The 21,948-nt window shown below is 34.3% G+C and overlaps 2 protein-coding genes across 2 annotated transcripts; both read left to right on the top strand.

Annotated features, from left to right (window-relative positions):
- Positions 1–1,447: 1,447 nt before the first annotated feature.
- On the top strand, positions 1,448–5,796 carry LOC104897556 (non-specific lipid transfer protein GPI-anchored 1). Its single transcript, XM_010684455.4, has 2 exons — positions 1,448–2,151; positions 5,324–5,796. The coding sequence occupies exons 1-2, from the start codon at positions 1,797–1,799 to the stop codon at positions 5,530–5,532; spliced, it is 564 nt and encodes a 187-aa protein (XP_010682757.1). The 5' UTR covers positions 1,448–1,796; the 3' UTR covers positions 5,533–5,796.
- A 7,535-nt stretch (positions 5,797–13,331) lies between these two features.
- LOC104897555 (ranBP2-type zinc finger protein At1g67325) lies at positions 13,332–18,849 on the top strand. Its single transcript, XM_010684454.4, has 10 exons — positions 13,332–13,490; positions 13,867–13,912; positions 15,281–15,396; positions 16,035–16,311; positions 17,059–17,135; positions 17,396–17,441; positions 17,543–17,652; positions 17,836–17,860; positions 17,959–18,110; positions 18,362–18,849. The coding sequence occupies exons 1-10, from the start codon at positions 13,482–13,484 to the stop codon at positions 18,362–18,364; spliced, it is 861 nt and encodes a 286-aa protein (XP_010682756.1). The 5' UTR covers positions 13,332–13,481; the 3' UTR covers positions 18,365–18,849.
- The last annotated feature ends 3,099 nt before the right edge of the window (positions 18,850–21,948 follow it).

Below are 21,948 nucleotides of genomic sequence, written 5' to 3'. Positions count from 1 at the left end.
TTTAAGGAGTAAAATCTCCTAATGACAAAGTTTTTTGACAAAATTGTTTTCCACGTGGACTATTTTGTTGAGCATTTCAACTGTGGAAGATGTTACGTGGCGCAACTACTTCTGTAACATGCCATGTGGCTTCAAGGATGCTCTTTTAGATATTTATATAGATTTTTTGTAATCTTTTGCAATTAATTCATGAATCATGATGATGCTTTTTCCAACAATAAATATGAGATGGATGTGTATAAATGCAGTAATAACAGTAGCCGTTGTTGAATTGAATGTGACATGGAGTAGTAGGCTAAGTCAAGTTACGGATCGTATTAACTCTCAACTTGTTGCCTCAACTACTTCCCCATTATCTACAACATTTATTAAAGTCCCATAGCTAAGATTACCAGGTTTCTTCTTTCATCATGACAAGAAATTTTGCCTTTAATAATATGATAGGAGCATACGCGTAGAACTTACCTATAATTTAGCATAGATGAGATAAGTCTATATCAACAAAAATTAAAGTTTGACAAATTTACAAGATAAGGTCTAATAAGTTCAAACAAATTCAAATAAGAGCTAATAACTTGGGGTATTTTTGGAAATGGTAGCTGTGATGGTAATTTTAGTGCTGAGAGTGGTTGTTAGTTGTGCTCACAGTTGTTAGTGGTTGGTGTGTAGCAGTTAGCTTTCAAAGTAGCATTACAAAATTTTGATATTGAATAAAAGAAATTGTCAGAGTAACTGTTTAGAGATAACTAATCAACAATTTAAACAAAGCTTTATTTAATATAAATTTATATACCACTAAACACTACTATACAAACAATAGTAAGATACTACTTTTATCACTAAAATCTACCCATATCATTACCTAATCAAACATCCTATTTTTGTGTAATTAGTGTTTAAGAAAGCTTGCGCCGAACAAACATTAAGTCTAGTAAGTTTAAAAAAGGGGCCCTATATATGTCTATCTTTAAGGAGTTCATGAGTTTCTTTGTTACTTTGTTTTGATCTTGTTGCCTTAGTTTGGTTTTTTCAGTTGGTAAGTTTAGGTGTTGTTTCTAGGTTTATCAATTTGAAAGTTGTTGATACTCTAGCTTGGTCTAGTGGTTTCTCGTTGTTTTGGAGTAGTTGTTCTGGTGCTTATGGTGTTCGTTTTATCGCTCAAGGTGGTGTAGTTTGGTATTTCAATGTATGCCTTGAACTCTTTTATGAGTATTAATGAAATGAGTTAAATTATCAAAAAATATATGTCTATCTTTGATTGCTTAAGTAATGCAATTAGTTTCGAAAAAGGACTGATAAAAACAAATGTGAAGGTGTCAGTATATTATTTTGTTCACTCTTGGTGAATGAGTAATAATTTCATTTTGTTAATTATTGCAACATTATAATTAATATGAATTAAGAATATGAGAGGAGACCTATAAAAAAAAGATAAAAAAAAGCACCCTTATATTCTAAAAGAGAAAAAAATAACATACAGTTAAAAATATTAATATTATAATTAATATATAACTTCCTAAAATAAAAAATATTACAAATAAAAAAAAACGAAGGGAGTATCTATCACACTATCATCCCACAAAAAACAATAAATAACACTTCCTAGTTCCTCCACATATAACTACATACAACCATAAAAGAAGCCAAAAAATATACACTCCTTCAATTCACACTCTTTACACCACAACCCTCAACCTTCATTTCTCTCTTCACTTCTTAACGTACGTCACCAACTAAGAAAAAAAAACAAAGACCAAAAGAGAGAATTTCACACCATACATACATATTATCAAAAAATGATGAACATGAACAAGTTAAAGTTAAGCTTGATGATGGTAACACTATTGATTTATGGTTTTATGACCATAAAATCTTCGGAGGCTACTACGTTGACACAACAATGTAGCACGGCGGTGCAACAATTGATAAGCTGCCTAAACTTTGCCAAAGGAGACGTACCGACGCCGACGAAAGAGTGTTGCACTTCTGTGACTAGCATGAAGGAGAAGCAGCCAGTGTGCTTGTGCTTCTTCATAGGGCAAGCTCATAATGGAAGTGAGCAAATTAAGAGCCTTGGAATTCAAGAAGCTAAACTCTTGCAACTTCCTAGTTCTTGTCACATTAATAATGCTAGTGCTACCGATTGCCCTAGTTAGTCATCTCTTACTCTCTCTCTATATATATATCGTTTTGTGCTATTTAATTGTTTTGGTGTAAATGAGCTGAGGGACTAATAACTAATAAGCGCAGTAATGTAGACGAGATTTTACCCCAAATCTCGAGTACCACCACATGAGAGTTTACCGACTAAGCTAGATAATAGATATTATCTTGCTAAATTATTATGTATGCTTCTAGAGTAGTTATTTGGGGGATTATGCATGGTAATATAAGGATAATGATGGTATAGGAGTACTAATTTTGATCATTAATGTAGTGTGATTGGTTAGGGTTTATATATTTAAGTAAATCCTTGTAAAAGACATTTGATGGTTGGATCATTAATTAGTTAGATAAAAACATTACAAATTATGTAAATAGGTAAAGTTAGATAGTGAAATAACTATTCAAAATGTTTACTTAAAGTTAAAGACAAAAGGTTAAAGAGCTAGTTTGACAAAAAAAAAATCTAGATTAGGTTGGGTTATAAAAGACCAATTATTGATTCATTTAATATCTATATCTCTTGTAAGGATTTTTTATCTTTTATATATTTCTTTCTAAGTGAAAAATGTTTTAAAATTTGGAGGGGTGTGAATAATTGATTAGTTTATTATCCATTTTTTTAAATAAAATAATTATTTAGTTGAATATAGACCCGAAATTAACTATAATAATTAGTTTAAAATTTTGGAGGGGTGTGCAAATAATTAAGTATGAGTTTGTCTTATAAGAGACCCCCTACGTTTAAATTAAAATTAGGCAATGATAATCTCAATATTAAAAAGAGAATTAGTAATTAGGTTAATTTTTTTCGGTGACTAAATTAATCCATTTAGTTATTAGTCTACTTTTATATTAAAATTAGACCAATTCTTTTAATAATTTTTAATTAAGTATAGACTTTTTAGAAAAAAGTAGCAAGCAAGATATAGTTTCCCTATCGATACGTACGACAATATAATATCTAAATAGAGGTATCCTTAGACTCCTTACCTTAAGTAACAAAAAGTTTGTAAGGCGTAGATCTTTTCAAATCATGATTTGTCTAAAGTTGTTGAATTAAACACTTATGAGAGTATATAATATTAGGAGATAAGTTGTCGTTACTTTAATGAAAAAAATAGATGTGACAGATAAGAAACACATAATTATACATTAATATTATTTTTTAATTAAAAAGTACATATATGTGAAATAAGATAGTGGATCTAAATAGAGAGGTAAGAGATTAAATAAATAAAAATTGGTTGAATCATAAAATAAGTGTTTTATGTCCAGAGAAATAATTGAATAAAGCATAACACTACAAAACTTTGATACTAACATGCGTTAGTCGTTTTTCAAAAGTTTTTTTATTCTTAAATATATGTAGAGAGATACAATAAAAAGTTGTTCAATAAATTTACAAAAGTTGTAGGAGACATGTGAGACCATTTTTTTATTCCTTACGAGTTTCAAATAAATGCTTTCTCACTACCATATAAAATCTTGCACTAGATTACTTTCTAAGTTCTAACTATACTATACTCCAAGTAGTTTCTTGTAGAGACCATATGAACACTTATAGCATCATTAAGTTAGAAAAAGAAAAATGGCCTTCAAATGATATCATATATAGACAAACGAACATGGAATCTTTTATCACAAAACTGTCTCAACTACTTAAAATAATTGACCTTCAAATAAATGCTTCGGCCATCTTGAATGAAGTTAGTTGAAGCCTAACCAATTCATACCGATCTCTATTTATTGCATTGGACATTTCAAACCGATCGATTTGCTTGCATGCCTTCAAGTTTCTGCCAGGCGCCAGCTATATCTATCTAGATAGCGAGTTTGAAATCTGAATCAAGGTTGAATTGATACTATTCTAATTTTATGTATGTTAAAGTCTACTATGAAGGAAAAATATATATATCAAAGTTGAAAATTAAACCAAATAAATATGACAACGATTTATTAAAATTAAGCTTGTTAAATCCCCATCTTATACTCACTTACTTCATAAATAAATTCATATTTAACGTTAGAGTTTTTTAAAATTAAAAACTTTTTTGGTGTAAATGAGCGACTATGCGCAATGATGTATAAGGGTTTTTGATCTAGGTTTCAGGTAACCCCCACAAGATTATACTCACTTACTTCATAAATAAAATTCAGAGTTTTAAAATTCAAAACTTTTTTGGTGGAAATGAGCGACTAAGCACATAGAAGTAGAAGGTTTCGAAATTATGTTTCAGGTACCACCCCCACAAGATTTTACCAACTAATCTAGATTGATAGAGTATAAATCTATTCCTGGGGCCTCAACCATCAGCTTAAGCTTTTGGTTGAGTTGGTCCTTTGACATGGTATCAAGAGCCAGCGTGACAAAAAGGTCACGGGTTCGAATCTCATCCACCCCTCCTTTCTCAGTGGAATATTTAGCGCCAGGTATGAGGGAGACTTGTGCTGCATCCACACTTCAAGCCCAAAGGGCTCTTGCGTGAGGGGGCGTGATAGAGTATAAATCTATTCCTGGGGCCTCAACCATCAGCTTAAGCTTTTGGTTGAGTTGGTCCTTTGACATGGTATCAGAGCTCTGATACCATGTCAAAAGACCAACTCAACCAAAAGCTTAAGCTGATAGTTGAGGCCCCAGGAATAGATTTATACTCTATCATAGATGACATCCACAAAGTTTTTAAGTTCGAAATAGTTAACTTGGTGGCTTATATGTTAAGTTCATCATTGACAATAACAATAAATTAAGATAAGTTAATGAACAATAGGTTCAAGAAGGAGAGGTGTAGCTCAGTGGAATACCACTACCTCGGATTCCAGAGCATTTCTCAGGGTCCAAATCCTCATCCGAACAATATGTTGTGGCATTACTTCTGGACTGTTTATTAGCCTTATATCCAACTTCTGATTTGGTGTGCCCTACAAGCTAATAGCATAGTAAGGGTTGGTTTTTGTACCAGTTATCTTTCCTAATCCAAAAAATAAACAATAGGTTCAATAGTTAAAAATAACACATTTTAAGTTACAAATTCATTATTACAATGTATATAGGTGGGGTGGGTAACTTGTAGCCATTATTTCATATACATTCATAAAATTTATCTAATGAAGTATCATTATTATGAATTAACCAATATATTTTTGGGTGAATGCTTAGGGCTTCTCGGAATTTCTCCAACCTCTCCGGCAGCTTCCATATTCATGAAAAATGGGACATCATCAACACCAACGACATCAACATCATCTTCATCCTCTTCACCAACCAATGGAGCAGGAAACAGTATAAATATGAATGGAAATGGTGTATTAAGCAGCTTTATTGCAGTTTTTGTGACTGTAATTCTATCCGTCTCTACTATGATCTAGTAGTTCTTCTTTTTAACGTACGTACTCCATGCAAAAAAAAAATGGAGTTTTCCAAGAGCTATATTTTCTTATAATTAACCCAAAAAAAGCTCTGAATTATTGTTGTAATTTCGGCAAATTTATTACTTATTTATGTCTTTAATTTGCGGGTTGTTTTAATATTTAGTTTCGAGGTAGGAATGATTAAATGAACACTATTTCTTGTGATTGAAATTGTAATTCAGACTATTTAGTATGTATTAATGTCATCTTTAATGTTCTTTAGTTTTTTGGATCCTTTCTTGTGTGTATTTACAGTGGCGGATTCAGGATTTTTACATTAGGTGGGCCGACCTAATTGCATTATTTTTATAAAAAAAATTATATGGATCACTTATAACTTAAATACGCATATATTTTAACATAAAGATAATTCACCCTTTTTAAAGGTAGATGTAATTGGAGATAGTTATATTTTAATTGAATAAGTAGATATCGTAGAAAATAGAAGGGTACACTTATTTAAATAATAAAGTAATGATTATAACATTTTAGTAGTGGAAAATAGATGTATCGACATAATAGAGGAATCATTATAAACCGTATAAGTAGTATTATAAGACAGATGAAAAAGAATTCTTTAAAAGTAGTATTAAGGAAAATATAGAGTATTATTATTCTATGACTTGAACTTTTCCGTTAGACCATAATGACGTAAAAATATATAAGCCCATAAAGAATGTATATGATGAATAATATTGTAATATATAGAAATTAAAGAATTCGAAAATTATTTTTTAAAATACCGTGATATAAAACACCACAAAATTATTAGTAATATAGATGTAAAAGATGGCGTTGTGTATTTGATGTTGATTGAAAATATTATTATAGAAGCAAGTGTTTCATAGAGTGATAATGAATGAAAGAGTAAATTGAAAACCCAAAAGGAAATCATAAATCAACATCACGACAAAAAAGGAAAGTAAAAGACCAAGATATTACTTAACCGAAATCGAACACGGGACATCAGTAAAGTTATCCTAGCGCTTCTACCATCTACCTCAACACAATTGTTTTCATAAATGTTACAAATTCGAAACTTAATAGTAGTACATTTTACGGATCATGGGGTGGGCCTTGGCCCGGGTAGGCCACCCCCTAGATCCGCCCCTATGTATTTATCCATTGAGAAATATGGAAGTACCAAATACAAAGAAAAAAAACTTAATTTACTCAGTGGTAGTCTTAATTACTAGATAGAGTGACTTCAACTTTTGGCTTGTTCGTGTACCGCCACCATCTCTTTTTCCATTGATTGAAGATGTTGTAAACTTCATTTGGTTGCATTATGAGCTTGGGTTGAAAATGATCTTGTTTCTTAGTAGCCATATGCTCCATAATATCCCTATCTCTTGTTGTCCATCTTCTTGCATGAAGTACCACAACCAATTTCTTGACCAAGTAGTAATTGAGATGTTTCCCGGTTGATCAGAGCTAATGCCAAGATTTGAGCTTTTCCAAATTTTAACCTAAATTTCATAATTTTGAATAGAATTATTCTCACAAAGTGGGCAAGGACTCTCATTTGGGATTTTTCTTTTCTTAAGGTTTACTCTGCTGGCTAGAGCACCATTAGCCAGCTTCCAGTGAAAAATCTTCCATTTTAGCCAGAAGTTTTGGCTCCATAATTTTGAAGAATCATTATTTGCATTGTTAGGGCAAGAAATCCACCAATATCCCGATTTAATAGAATAATTCCCATGTGAAAAATTTTCCCAATTATAATCGTCTCCGATTTTGGTGGAAGGAATGCGCATTGTTTTAATGGTCTTAATATCTTCAGTATCAAATTAAACCATTATAGTAACAAAGTCTCATTCCAAGAAGTATTTTCCGTTAGTAAGTCACTAACCCATACTCGTCTCGGATCTTGCGTATTGTTGTCACCATCCTTGAACTGCATTAATTGTTCTTCCACCTGCCCAAATCGCATCTAGCTAGGATAGTGGTTGTCTTCCCATTACCTATTCTTTTCATTATTCCCTTAGCTATTTCCCCCACGCTTTTCATAATACTTCTGCTATCCCACGTATTGTTTCGAGGTATTTCCCCCTTTCATGCTTTTCGCAAACCAAGATTTTAAGTATTTTGCACGAAAGACTTGGCTTACAAGAAGTGCTTAGTTGTTTTGAATTTGCCAAGCTTGTTTGAATAGTGTTGCTTTGTTGAGAGCTAACAGGTTCCTCAACCCTAGGCCACCATTGTATTTGTATGTTTCAAGTAGGATCACTTTCCTCCATTACATAGGCCTTTTCTCGGGGTTTGCACCCCCACCAAAATTTTAATATGGCAAAGGAAGCTTTGTTGAGAATCTTTTTCGGGATCATGTAAGTAGCCATAATGTGAGAAGCGTATGCAATTAGAGGTGATCATTTGCGAGTTTGGACGGGTTGTGTATCAGGTCTAACCTTAAATTTTTGTCCAACATGCCTAATATGCATAGTCCAAGCCCTTTTATGCGGGCTTAACTAATTGTCCAACGGGTGGGATTTCCCACGGGCCTATTAATACCTTTATTTTTTTCCAAATAAGTCTAGCTAATTTACTTTAATATATATAGATTAAAACAGAATTTTTGTTAAAATAGAAAAAAAAAGTTGATAATCACAATGTAAGATAAAGAGAAAGTTCAAAATTTTTGTAAAAAAAATGTTAGAGGGTGACAAATTATGTTGTAAAAGGAAGAATAAAGATAATTATGTGTTACCAAAGCTATATTAGTGCAAATAAATTATATATTACAAAAGATAAATGAACACTAAATTAGTAAGATTAGAAAATTAAATTTCATAGAAAATAGATATTATGATAAACGGGCCGGGTAGGCTAGCCCGCTATATGTTTGAGGTTGTCCATATCCGCCCATTAATATTAGCGGGTTGGACTTGGCCCGCCCATTTACAATTATATTTTCAAAAATTATTGTCCAAGCTCGCAACTTTAACGAGCCAGTCTAGCGGACTTAGCGGGTCGTCCCGCTCGTGAACAGATCTATATGCAATGAGGATACTATTGATGAGTAGCAATTTACCTGTTTGGTTTAAAAAAGAGAATTGCCATGGAGAAATTGTCGTCACTATCTTCTCTCGGAGGTCTTGGAAAGTACTTAGAGTATGTCCTGTTACATCCATTGGGCACCCTAAGTATTTCCCTAGATTTTCCTTGTTGTCAACTTTGAATCCCTTATTCAGTAATCTGATGGATTTCCTTGGGGTATTTTTACTGAGATTGTATATGATTTCTGCGTATTTATCATTTCTCCTGAAAGTGTACCAAAAATTTTCCAAGGACTTTTTCAGGTTTCCAAAGTTGTCCATTGTGCATTTGACAAAGAAAATTGCGTCATCTGCAAAGAAGAGGTGCGAGATCTCTGGTGCTTTGTGATTCAATTTAAGCCCTCTGATTAGACCATGTTCTTGTTGTTGTAGCATTTTTCTAGAGAGGACTTCCATGCATAGAATAAAAAAATAGAGAAATTTCCTCAGTTACCCTTGAGGTTTGGTGTAATTTCCAAATTACCCCTCACATATAGGGAATTCCTCAGATACCCCGAGGTTTGTGTTTGTGCTCAAAATACCATCTCTCTCTCTCTTCAGTTTTCTCTCTTTCCTTCCACCATCCTCCGTTGATGAACCTCCAAGCTTTCTTTCTCCTTCCACCATCCTCCCACCATCCTCCAAGCTTTCCCCAATTTTCTTAGACTTTTCTCTCTCCTCCCACCATTCTGCCTCTATGTTTTTCGTATCCAAAACAACCTCATTCACCACTTGCACCACCACTTGACTGTCACCCCACCGACGAACACCACTTGCACTGCCACAGTGCCGCCAAGTCGCAGTATCAACCACACCACCTCCCCTTTCTCTTTCGCTGCTTATCTCGTCATCTCCAACCACTTTCTTTCTGTTTCCACCGATTCTACCAATTAATTTCTTAGTCATATTTGCATACATCTTCCTATTTCAATGTGATTATTACAATTTTGCATTCTTGTTAAAGAGTAGCAAAAGAAGAATTTTCTATCTTATAAGCTAACTGGGACCTGAAAATTCTACTTCAATTTCCACTGATGCTACTAATTAATCGCTTAGTCATATTCGCAGGTATCTTCCTATTTCAATTTGATATCATTATAATTTTGCATTCTTGCTAAAGAGTAGCAGAAAAAGAATTTTCTATCTAATAAGCGAACTGGGTCATAAAAAATCTACTTCAATTTCAAAATATGAAGTTCTCATAGCATAAATTTAGTAAGGTGGGTCAAATTTGAAGCTCCAATGGAGTAATGATTTTTTTATTTGGGTTTCTGGTAAAAGATCACTATTTGCTTTCAGAAAAGATAAAAAGCTGACATTGCTGCATTTTTGGGTTTTTTTTTCTTTTTTCATATTTTGTTATTTATTTCATTTTATAATGTTCTGGCGTGAAATTTTCTGCCAACTAAATATTGGGAATTCTAATATGAAAGTTGTTTGATTTAGTTGTTGTTGGATGATTTTGGGTTTTGGAGCATTAGATGATTTTTTTTGTCTTTGAAGTTTTGAAGGTTTAGAAATAAGCTTGTTGTAGCACTTAAAAAACTATAGTTTGATTACAGTTTGATGGTGAAGTATTAGATGAGTGGTAAAGAAGATGGGAGGAAAGATGAAAACAGAGAGGGGAGAGGAAAAAAATTAACGGCATTATCCTGTCGTCATTAGCAAGGGTATTTTATACCCTAACACAAACCTCAGGGGTATGTGAGAAATTCCATAAATGTGAGGGGTAATTTGAGAATTACGTCAAACCTCAGGGGTACCTAAGGAAATTTCCCAAAAAAAATATGGTGACAAGGGGTCACCTTGCCTCAGTTTATTTTGAGTTATACTCCCTCCGTTTCCTAAAGATCTTTCTTGTTACCGTTCCTACAGATACCAAGGAGACGGCATGGAGGATCCATTTGTATAGGGTGTGGGGGTAGATAAAGTAGGATAGAAGAGGGGGTTAAGATAAATAAACAAATAAAAAGCGGTTAAAGTAGGAGAGAGAAAGTGAGTAAAATTGAATTAATAATGTAATGGTAGACCATATGATAGGGACATGAGAGAGTAAAAAGGGAAAAAATTCCAAATAAGGAATAAAATAAAAGAGGGAAGATCTTTTGGAAACACACTTAAACGGGAAGAGGGAAAATCTTTAGAAAACGGAGGGACTATCTTAGTAAATGTAAAGAATTTTGCCATCAACTTTTCATTAGACACTCGAGATATGTAGCTAAATTCTCTTTACTCCCAACTCCCAACCTTTTTCTCATTAGGATTTGATGAATTTACGGAGAGTGTTCATGCTAAAGACTGTATCAGTGTTCACCCATTTCACATGATACGAAGGTGACTGGGTGAGAGCTTCCTTTAGGACCTAACATATACTCTATTGTCCATATAGAACCTTTAAGTAAGAATTGAACATCATTTGCGAAGAAGAGGTGACTGATACTTGGAGCTTGTCTTGCGATTCTCAGTCCCTTGAGAGTCCTATCCGGTTGTTTGTGCAAAAGATTCATGGAAAGAAATTCCAAAAATAGGAGAGGGGGAATCTCCTTGTCTCAAGCCAGCCTTTAGAGTTATTTTACCTGATGGTTCTCTATTAACCAGAATATAATAAGTCATTGTAGAGATACATTGTTGCGTTGCTAAGTGAATCCAAAGACAATTTCTAGTATCACCTTTTCTACGAATTCCCAATCAATTCTACATATCATAGGCTTTGTGCAGATCATGATGTAGACAGTAGAATGAGCGAGTACTTATTATGAAACTATGAAATTCTTATAATCTTTTGAAAAGGGTAGTTCAATTAAAAAAAAATCAATTGTAACCCAATTGGGATAAGAAAAGGGTAAAAAAAAAATATTGCATCTAAAGCACATGGTTGCGCATATATAAACATTAGGATATGACACTTTGGGGTTGACTTTCAATTTATCTAACAATAAGGTGAATAAGTTTCAATAAGCTTAGATAACTTTCACTGTTAAAAAAAAAAACTAAGTATTTCACTGTAACACTAAAATTCAAAATAATTCCATACCTAAAATATATAGATTATAGTTGTATACATAGTTGGTATAATTCCGAGCAAGAACAACTAGTTTAGCAGGTTGTAATTATCCGTATTTGACTCAAGCTTTAACAAGACATGCACCATTAGTCTCACTCTATATCTATACATCTATACATATATATTAAAAAGTAATCCTATCAAAGGAGTGGTGGCACGTGACACTCTTCTCAAGATTCTAATACACATGCTTATAATTTCAATCAAAAATATTAGCAATGTAGTTACTAGGATTCAAACTCACGATCCTTGAAATGAAACGTGGGAGTTTAACCACTAATCCAAAACAATTTCAATGCTTAAAGTTTCAAATAAAAACATATAGACAAGCTTTTTAATCTTTAACCCTTTAAGTAATAACATTTGCTTACGCAAATCACATTGAAATTGTTATATATATCCCCAATTCCTCATATGTTTTTTTCTAAACAACTTATCATGCCATAACATCCATTTTTTAGTTTCATACTAGACAGAATATTACGAAAAGTTGATAGCATGGGCGGGGCAAACATAGCGGGACCTTATACGCTCTCTTAAAATTGGGCCTTTCATATTTAGTTCATAAAAGATATTAGATTCTCAATTAAAAAATTCTCTCAACATATCAACTAATTATAAATAAACAAATATTTAGATATAAATAGGCAGCCAAAGAAAAACCCACGCGTGATGGTTTATTAATGTGAGTAGGTGATGGAGCCTCCCCTCTCTTTTTCTCTCTCTCAAACCCTAGCCTCCCCTACCCTTTCTTCATCAAAAAGAGGATGTCATGGATGTTTTCATCCATGATAAGCCCCTTTTCCCCTTTTATTTCCAGTTTTTAATTCATTTTCTTGTTTTGTTCAATAAATTAATCTCTCTTTATGAGAGTTTCTCAAACCCTGTTATGGGGTTTTTAGTTTCTGTTTTGGAAATCTCCTTCTCCCCTATGGGAGTTGTGAGTATGGTTTTTTTTGTTTTTAGGTATGAGAATTTATTCTCATTGGTTGAAGTTCGAGACTCAACATAACTAAAAAATGTGAGTAGGTGATGAGTCAGCAGTTATAACTAAAACAGCAAAAAGTAAAAAAAAAATGCTTCTGAGTAGAATTGAACCTGCACCCCTTTGCCCCATTCCTTACTACTTTACCACTAATCCAAATGCTTTCCTTTTGTTTTTCTTTTGAACATTTAATACATTTCTATTATATTTCAGGGCCCTTCGATTTGTGGGGCCCTATTCCGTCGTCTATACTGCATGGGCCAAGAACCGTCCATGGTTGATAGGATCAAATATGAAATTTACGAATAATATATTTAACAATTATACTAGGCTCCAAATACCTGAAATGTTCTATTTTTACATATGCCAAACATTAATGTGTATACTACAAAAGATAATCTTTAGTCATAATGAGTTGCATAACGTTTTTACCTCTTTACGATTTTCAAACTCATATCAAGTTTTAAATAAGTTAAAAGGACTTGAAAATTAAACTAAAATAAAGCTTAATCTCGCTCGAACTCATTAAATCAAATATAAGTATAAACGATCTGATCCAACCTAACTTGAGAATTGAGATAAAGCTCACAGTTAATCGCTACTTTTGCCAAACAGACCTCGCTAGCTCACCCTCATGGCCTCACCCCTACTTCGGGTCTTTCACGTTCTTTTATTTTTCATCCCCCCCCCCTCGTTTCCCAATTATTACTCGAACAGCAAACCCTAACTTTACACTTATCTCTCAAACAAAAACAAGAACAAAAATCTCTCTCTCTCCATCAATCCACCTTCATCTCCGATCTCTCGCACCCTTGCCGGCGACATGTCTCAGGTAATTCTCTCTCTTCTTTTTTTTTCTCTTCAGATTTCTGATCAATGCTGATTTTTGAGCTTTTTTTTCATTATTTGTGGTTCCGTTTCACTGTTTGAGCTTATTTTTTCATTTCCGACAAAAATTAGGGTTTCTCTTTTGTTTTTTTCCGGGAATTGATGTTCTGCTCAAATGGCGTGTCGTTTGAGTTTGTTCTTCAATTTGTGAATTCCAATCGAGCTCTTCTGTAATTAATACTGTAAAAGATTGTTGATGTTCTTTGGGGTGCTAATTGCTGATTTGAAAGAATATTAATTAAAGAATTGGGGATTGGTTTGTGAAGATTCTCTTAATTTCAAGAATTCATTAATGTAAATTAGTTTATGGAACTTCTCAGGTGGATAACAGAAATCCCTCGAACGCCAAGCGTGCAAGAACGGATGGTATGAATTTCTTTCTATATGTTTGTTCTTCATGGCTTCTCTTATGTTTCAGCTCAATTAATTGAATACTGTTGTGTCGGGTGAAAGATTCACCGTGTTGGAACTCAATTAAAGTTATTCATTGCTGAGTTTGTGGAAAGAAAGCTGTGGAATTCAATTTTATTGTGGAGGTTAAAACAGTGGAAAGACTGGAAACTAAATATGGGATATGATGCATATATTGGATATTATGTCAACCTTGTTGTTTTGCCACAATTTTCATGCGTCATTTACTAATAAAAAACCCACCAAATATAAGTTCTATGGTTAATAAGCTTCTTGCTATTGTATGAAGTTAGCATCTCATGGACAATGTCATAATATTGCTGAAGTTATCGACTTTTTTCTCACTACTGTGAAGAAACAGAACGCCCACTTTTTAAAGACAGGAAGTGAGGGTACAGACGCATAAGTATCCATGGGTTGGGGAGGGGGGAGGGAGAGGGTTGATTTTAGAATAAGATCTATCGTATGGGTTTTATATAGTATAAACGTGAGCCAAAGTCTGGAGAACTGACATAGTAATCCTTTGGATGCACATTGCGAAGGTGCCAATAGACATATGTACAACAACAATGAAAACAGTTAAACGGGAAATTATTGTTCAACCTTATAATCTTTTGCAATTCAAATGTTGTATCATAGTCTACTAGTGTTTAATGGTTGAACTCTTAAATGTCTTTCAAGCGTTAACTTTCTTACAGAGTACACTCGGGTCTTATGAATGAGTTGTTATATTTTAAATAAAGGAAAATGTTGCGGAGGCTGCTTGAAGAAGTATAGCTTGTGTAATTGTTATTTTTTGTATTTGGCATATGTGACATGCTATATCTTCATAATAGCAACATCAAGGTATGGTGCAATTCTATAGTGGTCTAGGTGTTATTATATGGAAGGCTAGATAAAAAAGGGATATTCATGTATCACAATGCTTGGTTTGCATGTCCGAATGACTTGTGCATGGTTACAATCTGATCATGACCCTAATAATGCACTTTAATGTAATATATTGAATGGATCGTGATAGTAGCGTGTTGGGTCAGCAATAGAAGTCTAGTAGAGGTCTAGAGGAAAGGAGAGGGGAAGAGGGGAGAAAAGGAGTGAGCTTGTGCTTTTTTCCAAATCTTGCCCCCATTGGAAGAGTTTGGATTGCGTAGAAAGGAAAGGAATCAGGTGCCTGGAATCCCATCTATTCCCCATTCCGTATTATGTATTGCAAGCAGTTGGTGATTTTTACTTCAATATCTGATTCGTGATTATGTTACTGATATCTAACTTCTTTTTTTGAGTATGATATCCTTGTTTATGTCTTGTGGATTCCATATGCAGGTGCTCGTAGGGAAGATGATTGGACTTGCCCAGGTTGTGGCAATGTCAATTTCTCTTTTAGAACAACCTGCAACATGCGCAACTGTACACAGCCTAGACCAGCTGATCACAATGCGGTAGGATATGTTCTTGGACCCAAAATTTTGAATTGCTACTATATTATTGATGTTATGGCCTGTTGGTAGTGTTTTTAATGTAGTACTTTTAGCATCATAGTAACCCGATTATAGCTGTTATTTTTTCTCATGTACGTTGATAAAAATTAGTAGTAGTCCTGCATACTTATTATTGGATAATATCTAAAAGACCAAAGTAGTATCATATTGTTCTCTATTTATATTTTGAGAGAAATTATGGTACTCCCAAAATGATGGGTGCCTTATATTATTGATTTGGAGTGTATTCCCTTACTGCTGCAACTATCCTGATAGCTTGGATAACAAACTTTGGATGTTTGGTTGTACATCAATCCCCTCGGAAGCATGATGGTATTTCATTGTACTTCAACTAGAGAGAGTGCAACTTAGTGTTGCAACCATACCACAACATTGCTAAGAATGTAATTTGTTATCAACTCCCCCCTCCCTCTCTTTGAGCCAAGAAGATAAATTTTGTCACCCTGAGCTGTGATAGTTCTTTTTCTATTTTGTTTTTCCTCCCAAACATGCCATCTGATGCTATTTTAACTGCTAATCGTTGTTCTTCCATTTTTTATCCGAATTAACTTGATAGTTATGGCTTGTGCATGTCATAGAAACCTGCTTTAAGGCCAATGCACCCCCCTCAGCCTTACTCTTCTGCTGCACAATATGGAGGATCTGGACCACCACCTTCTTCAATGTATTTGGGAATGCCACCTTATGGTGGTTCTGTTTTTAATGGATCATCAATTCCTCCTTACGACGTTCCATTTTCTGGGGGATCAGCATACCATTATAATTACGGGAATCGTATGTCTGGAGGCAGCCCCTACCGACCAATGCCTATGACTGGACCACCACCATATTCTGGTGGATCCATGATGGGGAACGGTACATTCTTTTTCCTGACTTCTATCTGCAGTAAATTAGTTATGTAATATGGAAGTATGCCTTTGCTTCTCTCATCACTCTTTGCTGTGGAAGTACTGTTTCTGTGTGCTTACTATGTGTTGTTCCTGTTAGGTTGTCAGTAAAGCTTGCAGCTTGCATTGGTCTCTCTGTCACCTACCTTTTCTTTTTGCTTTTTGTATGAGACAGGTCTCAAGGACATATCTCGCCATTGGAATTTGTAGAAGCATTTAGTTTATGACTAGGACAATCTCCATGTTTGGTTACCTAGCTTCTTAAGTGGTCTTTTTAAATAACAGTTCATGTCTTAGTTGAGTTTGTGAGAAGCTAATTGAGCTAGATTTCGGTGTTCCTAGAGTAGCAGATCCCTGTTATATTTGTTTAGTAATTATTGTAGGACCTTATATTGATTCTTGTTTGTCAAAACTGCAACCTAGCTGCAGACATACCGCTATCTTCAACCTGATAATATATGACCTCGATTGTTTATGATGAACCTTTAGCTTAGTTGAGCTTCAAGTTTTCATAGTTAAACTTAGAGATTTTTTTTTTGAGACATTGACTTGCATGCCTATCTAATTTCTGGTGCCTTTGACGGTTTGTGGATCATGCATTGCTGAAGGGAGTTCTTACTATTTTAAAATAGTGTGCTCATCTTTTTTGCATGCTACTCCTGATTGAGGATTTTATGCATAAAGTAATAGTAACTTCTAATCATATTGTCTGTAGGTGGAATGTATGGTGTGCCTCCCCCAATGATGGACCGTTATGGCATGCCCATGCCACCTATGCCTCCTCCTCCTATGGTATGTTTTCACTTGACAAATGTATGGGATCAGTGGTGTTTTGTGTGCTATATAGATATGTTTTCATATTAAGCTCTTTGGACTGCTGAGTTTCGTGTAGCTCATTTTAATTCCTCAACACTAAATTACATGCTTTGCTACAACTTAGCATATATACAAGACACATCGTGCAGTATACTCCTGCTGATCTTTTAGTGATGTGTCCACGTTACATCAATGGCTGTCCTTTGTTTGTTTTGACGGTAAGCTGTTTGTTTCAGGGCCCAAGACCGGGATTTTTCCAAGATGACAAGTCCCAGAAGAAAGGTTGAAATTATTGCTTCTTTGTGGTTCTTTCTTGTTGCTATTTTGCTTCTTTCTAATCTTGTTGACTACTGCTAACGTTGTGTTTGTGTTTTATTTCAAAGATGTGACGCGTGACAATGATTGGACATGCCCTAAATGTGGGAATGTGAATTTCTCGTTTAGAACAGTTTGCAATATGAGGAAGTGCAACACGCCAAAGCCAGGTGCCCAGGTTATTGTTGCTTCCCTCATGATTTTTATTTTGCATCTGGAAAACAATGGAACAGCTTGCCCTCCTCTCTTCTCCTATCAGTATTCTTTTGGTTGTGTTTATATACCTTAATCCATTAATTGAGGAACCTGATTTTCTCCTTTTTATTTTCTTTGTCCGATTCTTCATTTGAAACAATTATAGGCTCCAAAACCAGAGAAAAATTCAAGTAAGTCATTGATGACATAATGCTGGTGAGTTTTTATTTATCACTTGTATGCATCATATTTAGGTGCTTGTTTTTTTTGTTGCCTTCACAAATCACAGAGCAGAAGATGCCTGAAGGAAGCTGGAAGTGTGAAAAATGTGGCAATATAAACTACCCTTTTAGGACTAAGTGTAATAGGCAGAACTGCGGTGCTGATAAACCATCTGATGAAAATAAATCGCCTTCTCCAACAGCCGATGGAAATGAGCAGGTCTGTGGTGTGATGCACTTTTGTGTGTCTTATGGGTTGATTCTCATTACATTCATATTTTATACATTCAAATTTTATATATTTACATATTCCTTTCATTTCCATACATATGACGAATCTAATAATGGTTGGGTTTTAAACATGCCAGTTTTGGAATTCTCGCCAAATTTGCTATAGTTTGTCTCCATTTATTTTCCATGGTATCTTGTGAAACAATGCATTTATTGATTTGCATTTGTCTACTGTTCCAGTGAGTACTAGGACTTGTCTGGTTGTTGGGAAGGTCCAGAGTTGTCGTCCAGCATGCTCAATATCGCTGTCTGAAAGTCAGTCATGTCGTCTTCATATTGCAGCGGTCACTCTACCTTCTTATGAACTGTGTTGAGTTATTGTATTATCTGCTGTGGTGATGTCTTTTGTGGATCCCTTTTATAATGTCCAGCTAAGTCTGGCAAAGTTTTACCTGTGGCTTTTGTTATTTTAATTAGGTATTAATGTTACTATGAGATGATTTTATTCATCATAGAGGTTATGTCAACATGCAACTGAGTACCTTTAGTTAGCGGGAAATTAGAAACTGCAGTCTGTATTAGTATTATTTTTTTGTGTTTTAATTGTCTATGCAGCCTATGGTTCTTGGGTGTCCAGAGTTTCTCTTGGGTTCACTTGATATTGGTTTCCTGAATTCAAGTGTACTTGTGGTTGTCTAGTTAAAAGATAGCCTTTTCCTGCAGTCTCATTTCCGTGTCCATTACTGCATTATGATATTGGCTTGATCTTTGTTCAAGCTCCTGCTTTCACAGCCTATTTTGTAGGTGGTAATCATAATGAATTATAGTTGTATATTTGTAAGGTAAGTCTTATGTCAATGTCCGATGGTTATGGCTGTACATTACCAATCATCTAAATATTCGTGAAATTTCATTACCCTCCATTATGGCTTTGGAAGGTGGTATTGAGTGGCAATGAAGTGAATTCACATGTTGATGATGTTTCATTACTACAACATCGGCATGGGATTTTCGTTACAGAACAACACTAAAATTGGTCGTTTCCACTTTATATTACCGCTTATCAAACTGGTTGTTTCCACACTAAAATTGGTCGTTTCCACTTTCCTGGCAACTCTGCTTGTCATCCCTGATTAAAATGTTTGTTTTACTCCCACTTTGCTGAAGTTCTTGACAGTTATTTGTGAAAAAGGGGTCACTTGAGGGTTTTTTTCTGCAGCATGGAGTTCTTTTTTCCCCCCAAGGGATGCACATGAAGTTCTTTTTTTTCCGCCCTAAGGAATGCACATGAACATCTTGCTCATTTTAGAGCTGTAAGTTTAAGTAGTTTCTTAGGTTCAGGCGGATGATCTTTAGGGTTGGCGGTGCATTAATTTTGATGCATTTTCTCTCTTTGATTATAGTGGAATTTATTATCCTTTGTCACCATCTCTCTCAAAAGTGTTGCCAACCCTCGGGTCTTTTAAAAATTTTCCAAAAAATATGTTGAAGACTGTAATTATTATAACGGGTGTAATATGTTCGAAAGTCGGTTAATGTTTTAGATCCTTGAGTCAGGTTGATTTTGACAAATTTGTCCAGTTTGATAAGCCATAATATGATAGCAATTATTGGACTTTCTGTTCCAATGTTTGTAGGTTTTTCCTGTTATTGTTCTTGAATTTATCACTTCAAGAACAGTGATGTGAAATAACTGGGGTACTCTCATTGCTATTACCTATTGGACCTGAATGCCCTATAGCTGCTATTTTTCAATATTGCTTGTCTCAATTTTATGCTTATCACTTCAAGAACAGTAGCGTAATGTTTTTACAATTTGTTTTTCATATTTTACATTACCTTTGATTATAATGTGCTATTCGAGTTAGAGTGCTGACAACTATTGTTGACATAGAGAGTGTAAACCATGGAGTGGTAAATAAGATTGTTGTCCTTTGGTGTGTTATCATCACCTTAATTGTGTTAGCGTATCTTATCTTATCTAGAACTTATCTTAGTCTCTATTTGAACTTAATATCTCAAATTTAAAGTGAAAGGACCACTCCGTATCGACCTTTTTTCGTCACTAGAGATAGTTTAAGCTTCAAGATTAGGTGACTGTAAATGCTGTATGTAAATTAGTTTATTTATTATTAATGACATTTTAGTCAGCAAAAATAACAATTGGGGCGTTCTAAAATCTCTATGTTGCCAAGGAAAGTAAAATTCGAAGTATAAGGAAGAAAAAATCATAGATTATTTTGGACTCTAGTTTATATACATTTTCTGTTTTATTTTGTCTCGTAGAAGTATTATTTGGTGAATGGTTGGTTTAGTGGGGGAGGGGAGGGGAGGGTCCAGGTGTGGTCATATATGTTTGATTTGCAGAAGACAAAAAAGTGCTCACATGAGGCCAAAACGTGAAGCTGTATTGGACTTAATATCAGAGATATTTCTTGATCCATATGAATCACGAAAGGCAGTTGAAAGAATAGGAGAGGGATTCGAATCTGTGACTATTGTTCAGAGATATTAAGTTTTATGTCGGCGACATGGATTCAATCATTAGTGTGTGTATATATATTTGTCTTTTGCATTAATATACTCTTTTCTTTGAATATGATTTGACAACAAATTATGTATTATTTCATATAAATATATTTTGTTGAATGGGTGTTACTTATCATCAAGTGCATTTACTTGGTTTTTGTTTCATTAAACCTTGACGGTGAGTGAAACCGGATTGTGTTTCAACCTTCAAAAAAAAAAAAAAACTCAACCATCTAGATTGATAATTGGGAATTCTATGTAGAAGGATGAGGTTTAGACCATTGACAAATACATATCTTAATAATTGTTAGGTATGAGGCGTAATTTTAGATTTTGTAAGTTCAATGATTTAAATAAGATGACATCAACTAATAGTCTAACGAAATATTACTTGTGTCGTGTAAAGATTTATAATTGTATAATGGAGAGTGATAGTTGTGCAGCTTGTGCTGAAGTATATAAATTCAATCAATGGAAGAGGATATCCACGCAAATGTCTCTTTTCAGCCTGCTGTGGTAGAAGTAAGAAGTGAATCGAATTGTCAGGAAGGAGTAAAAACAAGTTATAAAGTTGTATTGTAGTTTGTCGGAATCAAAGACAAAAGTTGTGGGTCTAAACTATCCAAGCATTCTACAGAAGTTGTCAACTGTCTTGGGTCTGTGGTAGCAGCTACCTATGAATGACACGCGAGGGTCGGAATTGGTTACCAACAAACTCAAATTGAAGGTTATAATACACATTTTGGAAACTGTAACATGGTATGGCAGCAAGGGTCATCAAAGAACCTTTGGCATCATATATGACACTAAAGTTAGCATGAGATAGTGTTGATTATGTAGCCTCAGGGGATAGGGGTTGGTCTTAGATCCATGGCGGCGATCACGGTTGATAAGGACCTATATAATCCTGAAGTGGGTTGTATTGTTCAATCCGGTCTAATTCTGAACTAAAGTAGATCAAAGAGAACCTTCAACAAGAGATTAGATTGGTCCTAGAATTTGGATGACTTAAAAGGACTATAAACATGTGAATTATACCTCACAGATTGACTTGTTACTCAAAAATTCTTCTACAAATAGCCGTTCTCACAAATTCTTCTACCTCTAGAGAGTTATTGGATTTCTTTTCGACTGATCTAATAATAATTTTTAATTGATGCTGCACCCTCAAAGGATATTATGTGTTAAGTTTCAACAAAAAAAAAATATTGTGGCATCCTATCTTCCCTTCTTGCCACCAGTAATATCTTAACAAAATACTTTGAATAATGGCCTTTCTTAGTTTTTGTACATGAGCA

Source organism: Beta vulgaris, chromosome 6 (genome assembly GCF_026745355.1).
Source record: "Beta vulgaris subsp. vulgaris cultivar EL10 chromosome 6, EL10.2, whole genome shotgun sequence".
Lineage (NCBI taxonomy): Eukaryota > Viridiplantae > Streptophyta > Magnoliopsida > Caryophyllales > Amaranthaceae > Beta > Beta vulgaris.
This window is presented reverse-complemented; position numbering and strand designations above follow the sequence as displayed.